Raw genomic sequence first — 15,699 nt, 5'->3', positions numbered from 1 at the left:
AGCACCTGCTGGTTACAGGTTTTGGAATTCTTATATTTAACATTATTTTTAAAATCTGCTGTGCAATTAACTCAGGGCACCTTTTAAATTGTCACTTAACTTAAACACTACAGCCCTAAAAACATTTAATTAATTGATCCTCTAGGCTAGACTACAGTATCTAAAACCATCCTTCCCGTGTTCTGTGTTGTCAATCCAGATTTGAGACTTTAGAGGCTCTGATGCCAGAGATAGTCTCACACAAAGTACCTGAGTGACTAGCAATGTGTTAAGTAACACCCAAGAGCATTGATTTCAGGAGTATGTACATTTTTGTTTGCATGAGAAGACACAGGGGAAGGCATATTTCCAGTCACACTATGCAGAGCGGCTAGGGATTGCTTACATTAGATACACATTGCAATATATGTGCACAACAGCCTCCAAACCTGTGCCACTTGCTCATCTCATATTGGAAACTGTGTCACCTCAGTCCCTGCACCCAGTCAGGGAACCTATGTGTGCAACTCTTAGCACAGTTAGGCAATCTGCACACAGAAATCTGGTTTCACATGTAAACATCACTCTGATTTCTATTAAAATAGGCCCATTTGCACAGGTTTTCAGGGGATCAAATGCACTTAAGTCTGTGCAAGCGGTTCCCTGCATTCCACAGGTGTCAGGCATTCTGCATAGGGTGCCCTTCTTATACACTGCTGAAATGGTGATTGTAGCACCAGCAAAAAACGTTGCAGTCATCTCGGTGCATCTGATATTGCCATGCAAGAAAAGAGTAGCTACTTTCACCCAACTGACTTAGCACTGAAGTGACAAACCACAAGCAAGTTATCTCCCTTCCCCAGGGGCTGCCATGTGCTTGTCACGTACACTCTGGAATGAAGCAGACATCTATGTTTGTAAACGCACAATGGACACACCCCAGGGAGTAACAGACAAGGGGGCTTCCTAGTGCATGTCCATAGCATGTTTACAAGGACACATTTTATGCATTAAAGTATCACTGCAAACACGAGCCGTAGTTTACATAGGATTATGATCTTAAGCAAGGAACCAAGTAACAAATTGGCCTTTCAGCTGATACATTACAACAGTTTGATGTGGCCTTTTATTTTTTCGTTGTAAAAAGAGATAATGCCTTACTAGGTTGCCCCCTGGTGGCTATTCATGTCAACATTTCTTGGAGAAAGCTACACTTCCCTAACCTGTCAAATGTCTATAACCTTCATAGTTTTCTAACAGAAGAGTGTTTTTATAGTTTAGGCACAAAACTTTTGTTTTCTTTCATTGCTCCTCTACTTGTTTACCATACTTCTGTTCTACTGTACTGGGCTCCCATCCAATCTGGGGTATGTGCAGATGATCTTATCATTTTCAAATTTATAATTTAAATAAATTCAAAGACAATAAAAGGAGGGAAATCCAAGTCATTGTTGTTTTACATTTTATTTCAAACCCTAAAATTACAAAGACAGCTAAATCCTTCTTGCACAAAATTACACATACAAAATAAAATGGACAGCCGGGTGTCAGTCCTATGAGAATTTTCCTTTGTTTAAACAAGCATACTTTTAAAAAACCAGGAGTACTGAAAATTATCTTTTCCACTTCCCTACCTTGGAAAATGACCCATCCCGAACCTAAGCAGTATTTGTGCACAGCTTCATAAAGCTACTTCAGCAGATTCAATATTGGCTACATTTCCATCATCTTCTACATTCATTCTTCCCACCCTCAGCCAGGTCAATAGAGACCCAACATTTAAAAGTAAAAATTGCCAAGGAGGAGGTTGTACTGTAGACACAAGATTCTAAACATATCAGCTGTGGTTTAGGAAGCAGGCACTGCAGGACTGGGAAGCACTCAGAGAATCCCGTTACATGACTTCATGGACTGCAGAGAAAGGCCGTTTTTCAAAGCACCTTCCCTAAGACTTGCAAAGACTGAGCTGGTGGTCAGAGTCCAGAAAGAGACACCTATTTCCATTTCCTTTGGGAGAAGGGAAATCAAATATTCACTCTATCCCTGCTTCAGTATGTTTCACAACACATGATTTTTTAATAGGGGAAATCCAAATATTTGTAATTTTTTTCACTGATCCTACTTTTTAATTTTCCAAAAATCACAGCACCTACTTCTCTTCTTCTGAAACAGCAATCAATGGAAAGCTTATTAAACCTCAATCCATCCCCTTGTTGGCCAAGGAAGCACCTTTCTTAGCCCAGTATTTCTAAAATTTCTTCTAAGCAATAGGAGCACGTAGGATATCCGTCCCCCCTTATCCAACCTGTTCTTCTCTCATGCTCAAAACCACAAGTATATTGCATACCTGGAGAGAAGGGGGAAAGGGGAAGCAAGATGAAGACCTTTAAGATTACAAATGAAAACAAAATACAAACCAAAAAATGGAGCTTTCCATAATGAAAAAAATAATGGATTATTTAAACTATTATAAGGGAAGAATAGTCCAGTCTTTATAAAGCTGCAATAGAAAGGAGTAGAGAATAAAGGAGAAATCTATTTACAGAGTACAGGTCAAGAAGAATGTCCAAGAAAAGGTCCCAAGCTCGTACTTCACTTTTTCTTGGCTGTCTTCTTTGCACTGGACTTTGCTTTGGGTTTTGATGCTTTTGCCTTTTTAGGCTTTGATGCCTTCACTGGCTTGGCCTTGACAGTCTTTGGCTTCTTGGCTTTCTTTGGAGCAGCCACTGGCTTCTTTTTGGCTTTCTTGGCTGCAGGTTTGGGCTTCTTGGCTGGTGACTTGGCAGCAGCCTTTTTGGGCTTAGCTGCCTTCTTAGGCGTTGTAGCCTTCTTGACTTCCTTCTTGGCCTTCTTCACTGGGGCTTTCTTAGGCTCATCACCCTTGGCCAGGCGGAAGGAGCCCGAGGCACCAACCCCTTTGGTCTGCTTCAGAACACCTGTTGTCACCAACCTCTTGATGGACAACTTGATTTGGGAGTCCGCATTCTCACCCACTTTGTAATGGCTCTTGATGTATTTCTGGATGGACTGACGGGAGGAGCCAACCCGGCTCTTTTCGGCCTGAATGGCGGCCACTATCATGTCAGAGTACTTGGGATGGTCTGTCGACTTCTTGGCCGCCTTGGCCCGCTTGGGCTTAGCGGCAGGTGCTGCAGCAGAGTTCTCAGTCATCCTGTCTGGCGATTTCCCTTTGGGGAGAGAAGCTGGTTGTCTGAGCCACCGGGCTCTGGGGCTGCTCCTGAACTTTCTCTAGGCACGTGGGGCACCTTCCTTCCCAGCAGTCTCGTTGCAAAGGATCCAGCTGACGAAATGAATGACACTTTCTCCAAAATCCTCTTTGCAAGCACGTTTTAAGAAAAAACTGAGGAAAGCGGAATCAGCCCCACTCCCAGATGCACAACACTGGGGTGTCGCCCCCCCTTCCTGGCAGTTGGTGGCAGGGTGTGGCCAGGGCAGCCTTCCCAGGAATGCCCCCCTGAGACTGAAGGAGCTCTTGGCTGGGGCCTGTCAGCTTGTCAAGCCTCTTCTCTGGCCAAGCGCCCCGCCGTTCAGGCTCCTCGTCCCGGACCCTGGCGCCTGCCCGCTCCTCGCCTCTCTCCGGGCCGAATCCCCACCTCTCGCCTCAGCTCCTGCCTCTGCCTCCCGCTCCGCGCCCGGCTCTCTAGGCAGCAGCCGGCGCATCCGGGTATTTAGCGCTCAGGCGCGGACCGCGGTGAGGACAGGGCTGCTGGCTGCCTGCTCAGGCCCCGAATGGCGCCTCGCCGCCGACATCTGTGTTTCTTCGGCCGCCTAAAGCGGCCTTTTCCCGCCCCTCCCGGTGCCCCCAGGGCCCCGCTCCGCCGCCGCCGGCTGCTCCAGTCCTTGAGCTCTCGGACCCCGCGGCCGGCTGCCCCTGCCGCCGTCCCCCGCCGCCTCAGGGCGCCCCAAACGGCGCTGGGTGCGAGTGGGGCGCAGCAACATTTCCCCTTTGCGCCCCCCTAGCGCGACGGCCGGGAGGCGCTTGTGCCGGGGCCGAAGCGGGGAGCAAGGGGCACCCCTGGGCTGCCCGGGGACCCTCCTCCCGGCCCTCTGGGCGCCCCGTGAGCCGCGCAGGGGCCCTGGGAGCAGACCCCAACTAACACAGGGAGCCCCGAGCCAGGCGAGGCTCAGCCCAGACCTGGCCGGGGAGGGGGGAGGAGTGGCGCCCCCAAGGCTGGGGGGTCCCCTCGGGGATCCCCGCTCCCCATCCTGCGGACCCCCCTCCCCCGCCGCCCCCTCCCCCGAGCCCCAGCCCCACCAAAACTTTGCTTTTGTTCGATGGGAACTTTGCAGCCATCCCCTCCCCCCAGGAGCACCTGGTAGCCCCCTGCTTGGAGCTGGAGGGCATCTGGGTGTGGGAGAGGGCCCTGCCCTGCTTGGGCTGAGGGGCAGGAAGGGGAAGGGGGGGAGCTCGTTTCAGTCACCCCCCGAACCCCTTAAAACCCAAGGCGCCGGCTGCTGTGGCTTCTCAGTAATAAGGATAAGGGGTAAGGAGAGGGGGAACACTGGCACCCCCAAACCCTATTCCCTGCTGGTGCAGGCACTGCTTCGGACACCCCCGCTCAGCCGGGATACACCTGTGCCCCTGCCCCCCCCCCGGTGATTTTGCACCCCGCCAAAGTATACTATAGAGATTGACGCTGGCTGTTTTGTTCCTTGCATTTTTCAAGGTGGAGTCGATCCTATTGCTTAAAAACACTTTCTCGTGAAAAGTTGCAGCGGAGGGGAGGGGGGTGTAATGGGGGGCGTTGAAGGGCCATTCCCCTGAAGGTGTTGACCCTAGTTTCCCAGTCCTGGGGGAGTGCTTAACTGTTGTTGGGAGATTAAATGTACGTGCCATCGCCATCTTGCTGGAAGAACTGAGGTTGTTTTTTTCTCCCCCTCTCTCCTCTCTCCTGATTTTGTTCTTAATGAAGATATTAATTAAAAGCGTCGTAGATGCAACATTGAAGATGCGAGTCTACAATCTGAGGGCTGGTGGTATCGATTCAAGGGGACGGAAAGTAAAAACGCCTCTTGATCACTTTTTAAAAAGGAATTATAAAATCAGCCTGGCATCCTAGCAACATAGAGAACACTCGCAGTAAAAATCCATACATTTTAACACCTCTGCCCCCTGCCCCCCCGCATTGCACTTTCACCTAAAATGTATATAGGTTTTTTAAAAAAAAAATCTATTGGGAGCTGGACTCTAGGTGAAGAATGCCAATAATTAAATGTGTGCCCATGTCTTTGAATTGCCAACATCTCATATGTCTTTTTTATATAATAGAGCCTTTCGTTTTTCTTTAAAAACGGACAGGTGTTTGACTACTCAAAAGTGAAAACCGTAATTTAAATATGAGGGGGGGGGCAAGTGACAGGATAGGGTTGTACTCGGAGGCAGACAGCTGCAGCCTCAGCGCGACACAGTCTTACACCAAAGTTATTCAGTGAGTTTCAAAGTGAGACGGGGGGAAGGTGTCTCCACCCCATTCAGCTCTTTTGACTGCAAAGCGCCAAGAAACATTGTTTGTTTATTGCCAATAGAAAAAAATAAGGTTTCGGGATCCATTGCTTTCTTCGATATCAGGATCGCACAGGATCCTGAGATGAATTACAGCAGTTTGGCTTGTTTATGCTATTCGCGGGGTGGGTGGGTGATTAAAAAAAATACCTTCGATAGCAGAAGGAGTAATAGTGGGAGATAACTTGGTATTGCGCGTGCGTATAAATAAATAAATAAATACCTGTTTTGTCCCTTGATTTGTACTGCCAAAAAAGTACCAGAAACTTTCTAATAGGACGAATGGGCATGCTAGCAGATTTTTTTCCCTTTTCATTTGAGTTTGTACCTCAACGTTTGAATGAAGGAACCGGCATTTAGTGGGGATGGCAAGTTAGTGGGAAAATGCAAGCGTGTGCAGCGCCGCGCACCCTGAAGAACCATAAGAATGATGGAGTCTTTGGGGGCAGACTAATTCAAATACACGGTGGGCTTGTGTTGTCCTCGTATCGTGGGCTGAGAAAACAGCAATGATGAAATGCAAATAGGAAAGGTTATACAAGCACTGAAAGAAGAGGTGAGAATTATCCACCCTAAGCGCCATTGACAGAGCAGCCGGTGCATAGACTTCATTGAGTCTTTGGTGTTGACAGTAGTCATAGCTGCTTTGAAGAGGCTCTCATCAGTCAGCTAATTAATTCTTAAACCGATCGAGACAAACTAGTTTTCATCACTGACAGCCACCGTAGGATGCACGGGCAATGTCTTGTGGGAAATGTAGTTAGTGCTCTGATGCGTTTCTTCCCGTTGACAACTGCTAAACTAGGCATCGGTATTTGATGGTCGACGCTAACTGCCACTGATTTGATAAATGCAGGACATCTATCTAGGCGCTCGCTTCTATGCATTGTACAAGGATTACCTTTCCAGTGTCACCACCCCACACCTACCCCGCCCATGCACAGAACACAAAGTCTTCAGAGCTCTTAGGCAGGATTTCACTTCTTTTGTTGTACTCATCGAAGCCGCTATGGGGTCCTCTTTCAGGATTCCTCAATGCAGGGTAGACGCTTCCTGTTCGTGGTTTGCCGCAAAACTCATGATTTTTACATCGGATTTACCAATGATAACCATCAGCTAGCGGTTTACGAATGCCCGCCCATGATTTCAAAGCTATTTTTCATTTTATGGGGCAAGCTGACTGTAAAAAGAAACTGAGGAGAAAAACAAACAAAAAAAACAAAGACATAAAAGCTTAGCCAAATCTTACTTAGCAGAATGTTTAAGGCTGCTGGTATTTTAAAACAACAACTTGTTTTAATGCCTAGCCCCCCCCCCCCCACCACTTGACCAGTTAAGTTGTTAAAAGTTACTGTAATGGCAGGAAATGTGGCAAAGGTCACTTAAAGCAACCTTTTAGAAAGGTAAAAAAATGGAATTTCCATACTGCGAGACAGCATCTCTGCCCTTACCCACTATGAAGATACCTGACAGGATAGCTGACTATGTATTATATCCAACTTGTTAACATCCTACAGGTATGGGGCCATGGGTGACACAGGGCTGTACCAGCTACAGTTGTGGTCTGATACAGCAAAGCAATTGAGATCCCTGTGGATCTTGATGTCCTTTCTAGGTTACTCCAGCTGGTTTTCTTTAATCTCAGACTTGTAATGGTAAATATTAAATAAGCTTTATGTAAATACATAGGTGCATATTGCTTGTTCCACTTTATGTATAGCTGAGGGTCTCTAAGGATTCTGTTTATTAAGGGAACTTTTATACCACCTCTCCTGTGGAACCAGTCCAAGAAAGTTTACAAAATATAATAAAAACAAGCATTAAAAGTTATACATTAAACCCAGCCTTAGAAAACCACGGCCAGAGAGAATTTTAAAAACATGTCAAGCAACTTAAAATGAATGTAATAATTTCAGACAAAAAAGCACACCGTAAAATGAGTTTAAAAGATCAGCCCCTTAATTAAAAAATCTAGGTAAGCAAATATATTTTCATCTGACACCTAAAAGCAACATAGGCACAAACAAGCTTTAAAGGGAAGGATATTCCACCAAGGAGGTGCCGCTACTGGAAAAGCCTTGCAAAATCTCTATAAATTCTCAACCTCCAAGCAAGCCAATTTCCCTTTGTCTGTTTTTCTCAAGAACTCTTGCCTGCTCTCAGAATACTTCCTGCTGCATACTCAGTCTCCATACAGTTTTCCCTCCATCTCTCCTCTATTTTTGTTAATTTGCAAAATCTTTATTTTTGCAAAGCTTAATATCCCAAGCTAGTAGAAACCCATGCTTTGGTTCTGGGGATCGGTACAGTACTGTGGCTTTAATACAGCCACCCGCTTTACTATTCGGTGCAATAATTGAAATGATAGATGAGATATTTGAAGCATACACTTTCTAATACTGAATTAAAAGCTTCTTTATAGTTCATATCACCACATAATCACATCTTACCCATTTGCATACTCAGGACTTTAAGCCACCTGGCATACATACAGTAGAGCAAATAAACACTTGTAATAGTCACAATTAAAGAAAAATGAGAGAAACAAAGCCCAGCACATACTCTCCCATCCCTCATCCCCCCCATAGCATCCAGAATGGAATAAATTAGGTTAAGGACTATTCCATCTTCCACATGGATTAATGAAATTGTCAACATTTATCTAGAGCTTAGTCTTTAAAGTGCTTCACATTTTTTTAATCTAGTACCCCTATTGCTCCACTGTAAGATGAGGAGGGGCTTGATTGTACGTATGCATGCTTGGATAGGGCCCGTGCCAATAGATACCATGCATGGGAGCTGGTGCCACCCTCCACCTATAACTGAGTATACTGGTCCCATCCATGTATGTTTTGCTGAACCTGCAAGATGTCCACTATGATGGACCCCCCCCCCCTTCACTCTCCCACTTTGAGGCATATTTTCCCACCAAAATCCAGGTTTGCCTTCTTTGGCTGAGCAGCCCCAGTAGTGTGTCTCTATTTGTGGTTTTAAAGTTCATTCTGTGCCCCTGATAAGCAGTTATAATTTTGGCTTTTTAGCTCAGCCCAGAAATTTGATGGGAAAAACAGGAGCCCTCTTCCTCTGTGTTTGAAATGGCACTAGAGACTGTATAGGAATAAGGGCAGTCAGGGAATAAAAGTGCTGAGGTAAAATTTGTTGGGTAGAACAGAATACTCTTTAAGTCACAGGCTTGGCTTCTATGTTCTTAATCCTTAACAGTGAGAGATGAATGTTTCTTCACAGAGTTCCCTTTTACAGCTCAGGTTTCCTGACTTTAGTTCAAAACTGTTTTCCCTTTACAACAGACCCTGGGTCCTCCTCAGAGATAAACCCCCTTTAGACACTGGGCAGTAATTAATCTTCTCCTAATAAGAATTAACCGTTCTTCACTTGGCTTGAATAAGAGTCTCCACCTACTACCCTCTCTTGCCAACCCCCCCCCTCAGTTTTATCATGGCTGTGTAAATGGGTTTCAGCTTGTTCTGGCTTTTATACTTTGAATTCTTAACTAGAATTCTCCCTCAAAACAATGTTACAGTTAGGGCAAAAAAATTCTTTTTCCTCACTCGTGGGGAACTTGTCTGACCTTATAGCATTGGAAAAAGTGTAGACAAGGGCAACTAGAATGATTAAAAGGGATGGAACACTTCCCCCATGAAGAAAGGTTAAAGCGCTTGGGGCTCTTTAGCTTGGAGAAACGACTGAGGGGTGACATGATAGAGGTTTACAAGATTATGCATGGGATAGAGAAGGTACAGAGAGAAGTTTTTTTCTCCCTTTCTCACAATACAAGAACTCGTGGGCACTCAATGTAATTGCTGAGCAGTCAGGTTAGAATGGATAAAAGGAAGTTCTTTACCCAAAGGGTGATTAACACATGGAATTCACTGCCTCAGGAGGTGGTGGCAGCTTGAAGCATAGACAGCTTCAAGAGGGGATTGGATAAACATAGGGAGCAGAGGTCCATCAGTGGTTATTAGCCACAAGGTATAGATGGAACTGTTTAGGGCAGTGATGCTCTGTATTCTTGGTGTTTGTGGGGGGGGCAATCAGTGGGAGGGCTTCTAGTGTCCCTTCCCCACTGGCAGACCTCCTGAGGACACCTGGTTTCTGGCCACTGTGTGACACAGTGTTGGACTGGATGGGCCACTGGCCTGATCCAACATGGCTTCTCTTATGTTCTTATGTTCCGTCAGACTCACTCAAATCTGCTTTTCAAAATCCTGTCGGCAACCGTCATCCTGAAGGCTGGTTCTGACTGGCAAATGAGAGGGAGCAGCCTGTCCATCTAGCTCATTCCAGGCAATTGTTAACTCCTTCCCTTCCAGCTGAGTGCTGCACTTAGGACACCTTTAAAGTGCATTCCGTCACATCCATACATAGGCTTGGATCATGCAGAAAGCCTGCACACATGCAATACTTTGCAAGCCTAAGAGCCAAGCTACAAGTGATGCCTGACACAGGTTGGACACTCATCAGCTTCCCTCAAGTTTTGATGGGAAATGTAGGCATCCTGGTTTTACAGCTTGGCTCTCCATTACAGCTGCAAGACCAAGATGCCTACATTTCCCATCAAAACTTGAGGGAAGCTGATGAGTGTCCAACCTGTGTCAGGCATCACTTGTAGCTTGGCTCAGTATATGAGGTCTACAGGATTGCCCATATCCACATACTTGCTAATCCAAGAGGCTGGGGCGGGATTTCCCTCACAGAATTTTTTTTTTCCGGAGAGAGAGCCTGTGTGGCATAAAGATTAGATTTTTGGACAACAATCTGGGAGATGTAGGTTCAAATCCCTGTTCTGCCATGAAAGCTGCTTTGGGTCCCCATAGGGGAGAATGGCAAGGTATAAATGAAGTTAACTTTTCAGAAGAACTGTGCTCACATGGGGAAAGTGTTCAAGGAAAGTGAGGCCAACATGTTTCCCTTCCACCTACATTGGCCCATTCCATGTGTTTGAAGATATAGGGCTAGTAACTTGTGCAAATGTGCTCCAGAAAGCTCATCCTGCTAGCCACTGGGAACAGGTTTGGTTATTCTGGCCACACCCTTACTCAGAAAAAGCACAGGATCCAGAATTAAGCATGCGGGTACTCCTGGCGTTCTTTTAAGACAAAGCCAAGTTGTCAGGCTTTCAAGACAGGTTCACAAATCTGATGCAGGTTCCACAGGGTTTTGTACTGCCTAACATAAGTCCTTATGCAAACAAATGCACGTACTATTACAGTCCAAAAAGGGAATGTTTACATTTCCTCCAAAGAGGAATCTTTTAAAATAAAAATGTTACATTGTCTCTAACAACCAGCCTGTGAGGTGGGCTAGTCAGAGTGTGAATGGCTGAGCATGACCCGCTATTAACTCACTGGCTAAGTGAGGGCTTGAACCTGTGTTACTAGTCTCAACCCAGCCATTCCACCCCACCATGCATTTGTTCCCCCACCCCCACCATTTTTTACACTAGCTGTAATTCTGTATATATCTAGGCCCAAGTTACCTCAGTTCACTAGAAAAAGTAGATCATACATTTTTATATCTAAGCAATCAAAATTTAGGCTAAAATCTTTCCTCCTCATATAACTATGCACGAATTCTAATGAAAATGGTAGAAGTTTTATTTCTCGGTCACATCTTTTGATTTGGATTAGATTGGGAGAGGCTTTTCAATACCAACCAACCCCTAACAGGGAATATCATTTACTCAGGGCAGTTAATTGAGCACCAACAGTTTTGCCCTACCACCACTATCCAAGCTTATGATAGTCACCATTAGCAACTGAACAGCTAGTGTCTAATGAGGACTTGCGTAATGCAAAGGCGAAGATGCCCCTGTTCAAATTTTGTCACAGTGATCAACTCATCTGGAGCTTTAGGTAAGCTGCAGACTCCATCCTCTAAAATGGGGACAGAAAGTTGCTCAGTAATATAGGACATTATTATGTTATGCAATAGCAGTGACTCCAGAGCAGTGAAGTTCAATATTTATTAGATTTATTGTCAAGAGTTCATGACTACTCCTATGGTCAACCTAAAAAATGAACACGCAACATCACTTTTGATTATCTGAAGATTTTTATTAAGTTATACAATAGTAACTGTGCAGAGAGAAGCAGCCGCCTTCATTGTTTGGCTCTGGCGACATTAGCAGCAAAGTCCCTCCCTCCCCAAGGAATACACAGGTGGAAGATGCACTTCTGGAATGCTGCAGGGGCCGACTTTGTAGTGGGATGCATAGAAAATCTGCCTGTTTCTCTAGTACATTAATATAAATGGCCAGTCCCCAAAACTTTTAACAACAACAACAACAAAAAGAACCAACACAAAACTCTGTACAGTCTCTGGTCTCCAGGCAAAACTGGTGCTTCAGATAAAGCCATCAGTACAATGTTCCCCCAGCACAGTGCTGCTTCTCAGTATGATTCACCCTAGATCAACACTATCCATTGGGTGTGTGTGTGTGTGTGCCTGGGGCAAACTGCAAGAGGGATCAATTGCTTGCGGCAAGGATCTGGCTCACTTCTCTGGTCAACTGCTAGTTAAAAACATGGTAAAGATTTTAAAATGCAACACCCTCCCCAAAACTATATAAAATATATATTTTCACATATAAAATCCCAACAGAAGGTGCAAGTAGTAGGATCCAGCCCAAACATGCTCAGTTATGCAGGTGCATGTGATGGATATTCACTGATGGGAATCTTGGTCCAGCTTCCTGGAAGGGGAATGTCGGTGAACAGCATAGAGCCTCCAAGGTAAGGGATACACAGCCAGCTAACCTAAGGAGCAAACAGATGACCAAGTTTAGGAAGAATAAACTTCCACCTGATAAGCAGAGATATGTGAAGTTTGGGAGATTAGCAGATGACGCACAAAATCTTCTAACGAGAGGGTGTATTAACCTATTTTAGAACCAGATCCGTATATTGAAGGAATACAGGTGGGATTTTGAGCTTGGAAAAATACTTCAAGATTTAATGAGCAGGCAGTATAGAAATCTTTTTCAACCCAGTTCTAGCCAATGGATTAAAAAAAAAATCATGTGCATGTCTATTATTCTAGGGAAGCCCTGGACCAGAATTCAGTTTTCTTTGATTCCACCCCCCCGCCCCCACCGCCTTAAATAAAAATACAGTGTGGCCAGAAATGAGCAGCAGGCAAAGTACATCCTCTTAGAACCGCCTGCCTGTAGCAAAGGCTTCCTACTGATTTATAGAAAAGGTCAGCTCTTGATGCCTGGCAAGCAGCAGGCAGAGATGCCCGATAGGCAGCCGCTCTCTCCCTTCTAATCAGCTCAGATAGCCTCTCGAATCCTCTCCTGCGCCTGCCTGCTGGCTGGCCCAGCCGTATCCAATACGCAGCAGCCTCCCTCTTCTACTTACCGATGCTGTTGTGCAGCGTCTCCTTCTCTTGTAGGGCTGCCATGGCCAGGTGCAGATGCTCCTTCAGCTGCTCAATCTCTCTCTCTGACCGCCGCTTGATGTAGTTTAGTTCCACGTAGACGTCCTGGTATTTTCCAGAGGCAAACCTCTTATCCTGCGGGGGAAGAAAGCACCACACAGAGTGAGTGGTATTTGGCCCACAACAGGGGAGTACCTGTTTCTAGTCAAGAGTGATGAAGACAAGCTGCTCAGCCCTTCCCCCCCTCTCTGACCCAGGACTCCGCTGCTGCTTTGGTGGTGGTGGGGAGTATATTCCAGCCTAGAAGGAAAGGACTGACATTTTCTGTGTATGAGAAATTGCTACTACAGTTTTTCCTGTAGTGTCATGCCCACTGACTTACTAAAAGGTACCATGGGTCCCACTCAACAGGAGAAAGGTGGGGTAAAAGCATTTTAAAATAAAATGCAGAGTTGGTTTGAATCTCGTTTTGCAGAATTTTCTACCATCTGTCCAAACTCTCGCACTGTACAGATATGGGATTGTGGAAGGTGGATGGCGAAACAGGGCAGACACACAGGTGTGTATATGTGAGAGAGATCTTCTCTATTGTTCCCTAGCAGTTCTGCAATAGTCTAGCCAGAATGCTAATTGATCATCAGAGGCAATAACCCCGATAATTCCTAGACAATGGATAGCCGCCAACACTTTTTCTGTAATCAGTGCCTTTAGAACCTCTTGGACTGTGATGAGCTGGAAAAAACTGAACGCAAGTAAGCAAAGGCAACACAATGCAATAGCTTCTTTTGAGCAAGAAGGGCCACAGGGAAGAGCAAGGCTCATTTAGTTCTAGGATTCTACCTTTTGCATCATCTGAAGCTCATCCTTAAGACACTGGACCTCTTTTTTCAGGTACTGGAGTTCATTCTCCTTCACTCGGAGCAGAACCTGCAGAGAAGAACAGAAAGGGAAGGAAAGAGGCTGAGTGTTTGCCAAGGAGACAGGTTTTTAGTAGGGTAAAAGATGTTCTATCTTAGAATTTTACCTGGCACTAAACTGAAGAATCTTGCATTATACATTTGTGAAATTCTTTACCAGTATGACATAGAAGGCTGTTATATGCAAGTTTTCATGAATGGGTCAAGTGGTTGCAGGCCTGGATGGAATGCAACCAAACTCAAATATTTTGTCTTGAGTACAACACTATACACCTCGCGACACAACAACCTTACAACTGTGCAGGGGAGAAAAGTAGCTCCATTTGAAGTCCAGCTTATGATGAGGCACTTGACCACATCTGCTGCCACTTTCTGAACTCAACATGAATTATGTTGCCACTGCAGAATTACAGTGTTAAGTAGTTGGGCTGCAAATCAGCACTCTGCTGGTTTGAATCCCACTACTGCCATGAGTTCAGTAGGTGGCCCTGGGTAAGCCACCGCTCTCAGCCCAGCTCCCCAGCTGCATTGTGGAGATAATAATAATGCTGACCTTATTCACAACTCTGAGTGGAGCACTAATATGTCTAGAAAAGCAGTATATAAGCACAGTTATTATTATATGTAGCAGTACACCAACAGTCAATGAAATCTGGATTCTGTATCAACCCAGCCGATGTAGGCTGTAGGATTACACAGTTAGAGGCTGGTATTCAGAAATATTTGTATAACGCACAGAAATTCCCCAAACAAAAGCTCTTTAGCTTAATCCAGAATTAAAATTTAGGCCCATATCCATTTTAGCCTGTGGCAGTCATGAGGAAATACCTTAAGTTTGGAGTGAACATAAACTTATTTGTAGAATACTTGTTTGCTAAGAGTAATTTCTTGACACAAATGTTTTTCAGCATCCTCATGGCAAATCAAGTTAAGGCTTTGCATCACACTCAAATCTTTCCCTTAAAGCTCCTAAATGGCTTATGCAAGACTCTTTTTCCAGGTACTCAATTACACACTCAAAAGATTTGTTAATTATACATTGTATTACTGTAAAAACAAGGAAGATCAAAATGCTAAAGGCAATTTGGGGGGACCTGGCTAGATATCTCTTTGAATCACTCATTCTCAATACACTAGCCATTTCTTGAAAATTCCATGAATAGAAGGATGTCAGTGATAAAAAAAATACACAAGGGGAAAAATGGTAACTGATCATAAAAAGAAAGAAGCTCAGTGACAATGCCATGGGCACGTATGGTGGAATCTAGTACAACCAGGGCTCTGCATAGCCACACAAGCCAGTAGAAACAAACAGTATAAAAATGGGTAACAACATCTTGAGAATTTCAGATCTCATCACTCACACAGAGCACACAAAATATTGCCCCCAACAAAAGAAGGCGAGAGAAATAGGAACACTTTGCTGGGTCCAGCCTGGGAAGCAAGTCCATTGCTACAAGTTGATCCATCTGTACCATTTCAACATGTTTTCCCTTCATGACTCATGAGATTGCATGTGCAGGTCTGAGGGTGGAGGCGGATGTTTGTACCGGGGCCAGCAACACTACGCTCAGACTCTGCACTCATGCCTATGAAGATAAGCTTAGGAATGCTGCTGGCTGAGTTGAACTTCCATCAGTCGGGAGAACAAGTACCAGTGCCCTGTGTAGCTCCCTGTTCTCCTTTACTGCAATTAGCAATTTAAAAAATCTATACCCAACCCGCAGAATACAGAGACACTTTTTCTTGGAACAGCATTATTTTGTGTAAGAGATGTTTTATTTTTATGTATTTTAAGCACCAAGTAAATATAACCCTTGGGTACAGCTCCTTCTTGCTCAACACCCTTGATTAGTTTCTCTTAACTCTTTTAACATACAC

The 15,699-nt window shown here is 44.9% G+C and overlaps 2 protein-coding genes across 2 annotated transcripts in view; both read right to left on the bottom strand.

The window, feature by feature from the left end:
• Positions 1-1,424: 1,424 nt before the first annotated feature.
• On the bottom strand, positions 1,425-3,636 carry LOC129336227 (histone H1.0). Its single transcript, XM_054989308.1, has one exon. It carries the CDS (start codon positions 3,148-3,150, stop codon positions 2,572-2,574), a length of 579 nt encoding a protein of 192 aa, XP_054845283.1. The 5' UTR covers positions 3,151-3,636; the 3' UTR covers positions 1,425-2,571.
• Positions 3,637-12,874: 9,238 nt separating this feature from the next.
• TRIOBP (TRIO and F-actin binding protein) overlaps positions 12,875-15,699 on the bottom strand; it is a 54,441-nt gene continuing 51,616 nt past the window's right edge. The window contains exons 22-23 of the mRNA XM_054989157.1: positions 13,742-13,828; positions 12,875-13,036 (exon numbers count right to left, since the gene is read on the bottom strand). Coding sequence (XP_054845132.1) covers positions 12,875-13,036; positions 13,742-13,828 — 249 coding nt within the window. The remainder of the gene's footprint in view (positions 13,037-13,741; positions 13,829-15,699) is intronic.

Source organism: Eublepharis macularius, chromosome 9 (genome assembly GCF_028583425.1).
Source record: "Eublepharis macularius isolate TG4126 chromosome 9, MPM_Emac_v1.0, whole genome shotgun sequence".
Lineage (NCBI taxonomy): Eukaryota > Metazoa > Chordata > Lepidosauria > Squamata > Eublepharidae > Eublepharis > Eublepharis macularius.
The sequence above is the reverse complement of the archived record's forward strand: the minus strand, read 5'-3'. Positions and strand labels throughout refer to the sequence as shown.

Bases quoted from the DNA above. Each gene is read 5' to 3' on its own strand.
- LOC129336227 (XM_054989308.1), bottom strand. From the start codon at position 3,150: ATGACTGAGAACTCTGCTGCAGCACCTGCCGCTAAGCCCAAGCGGGCC.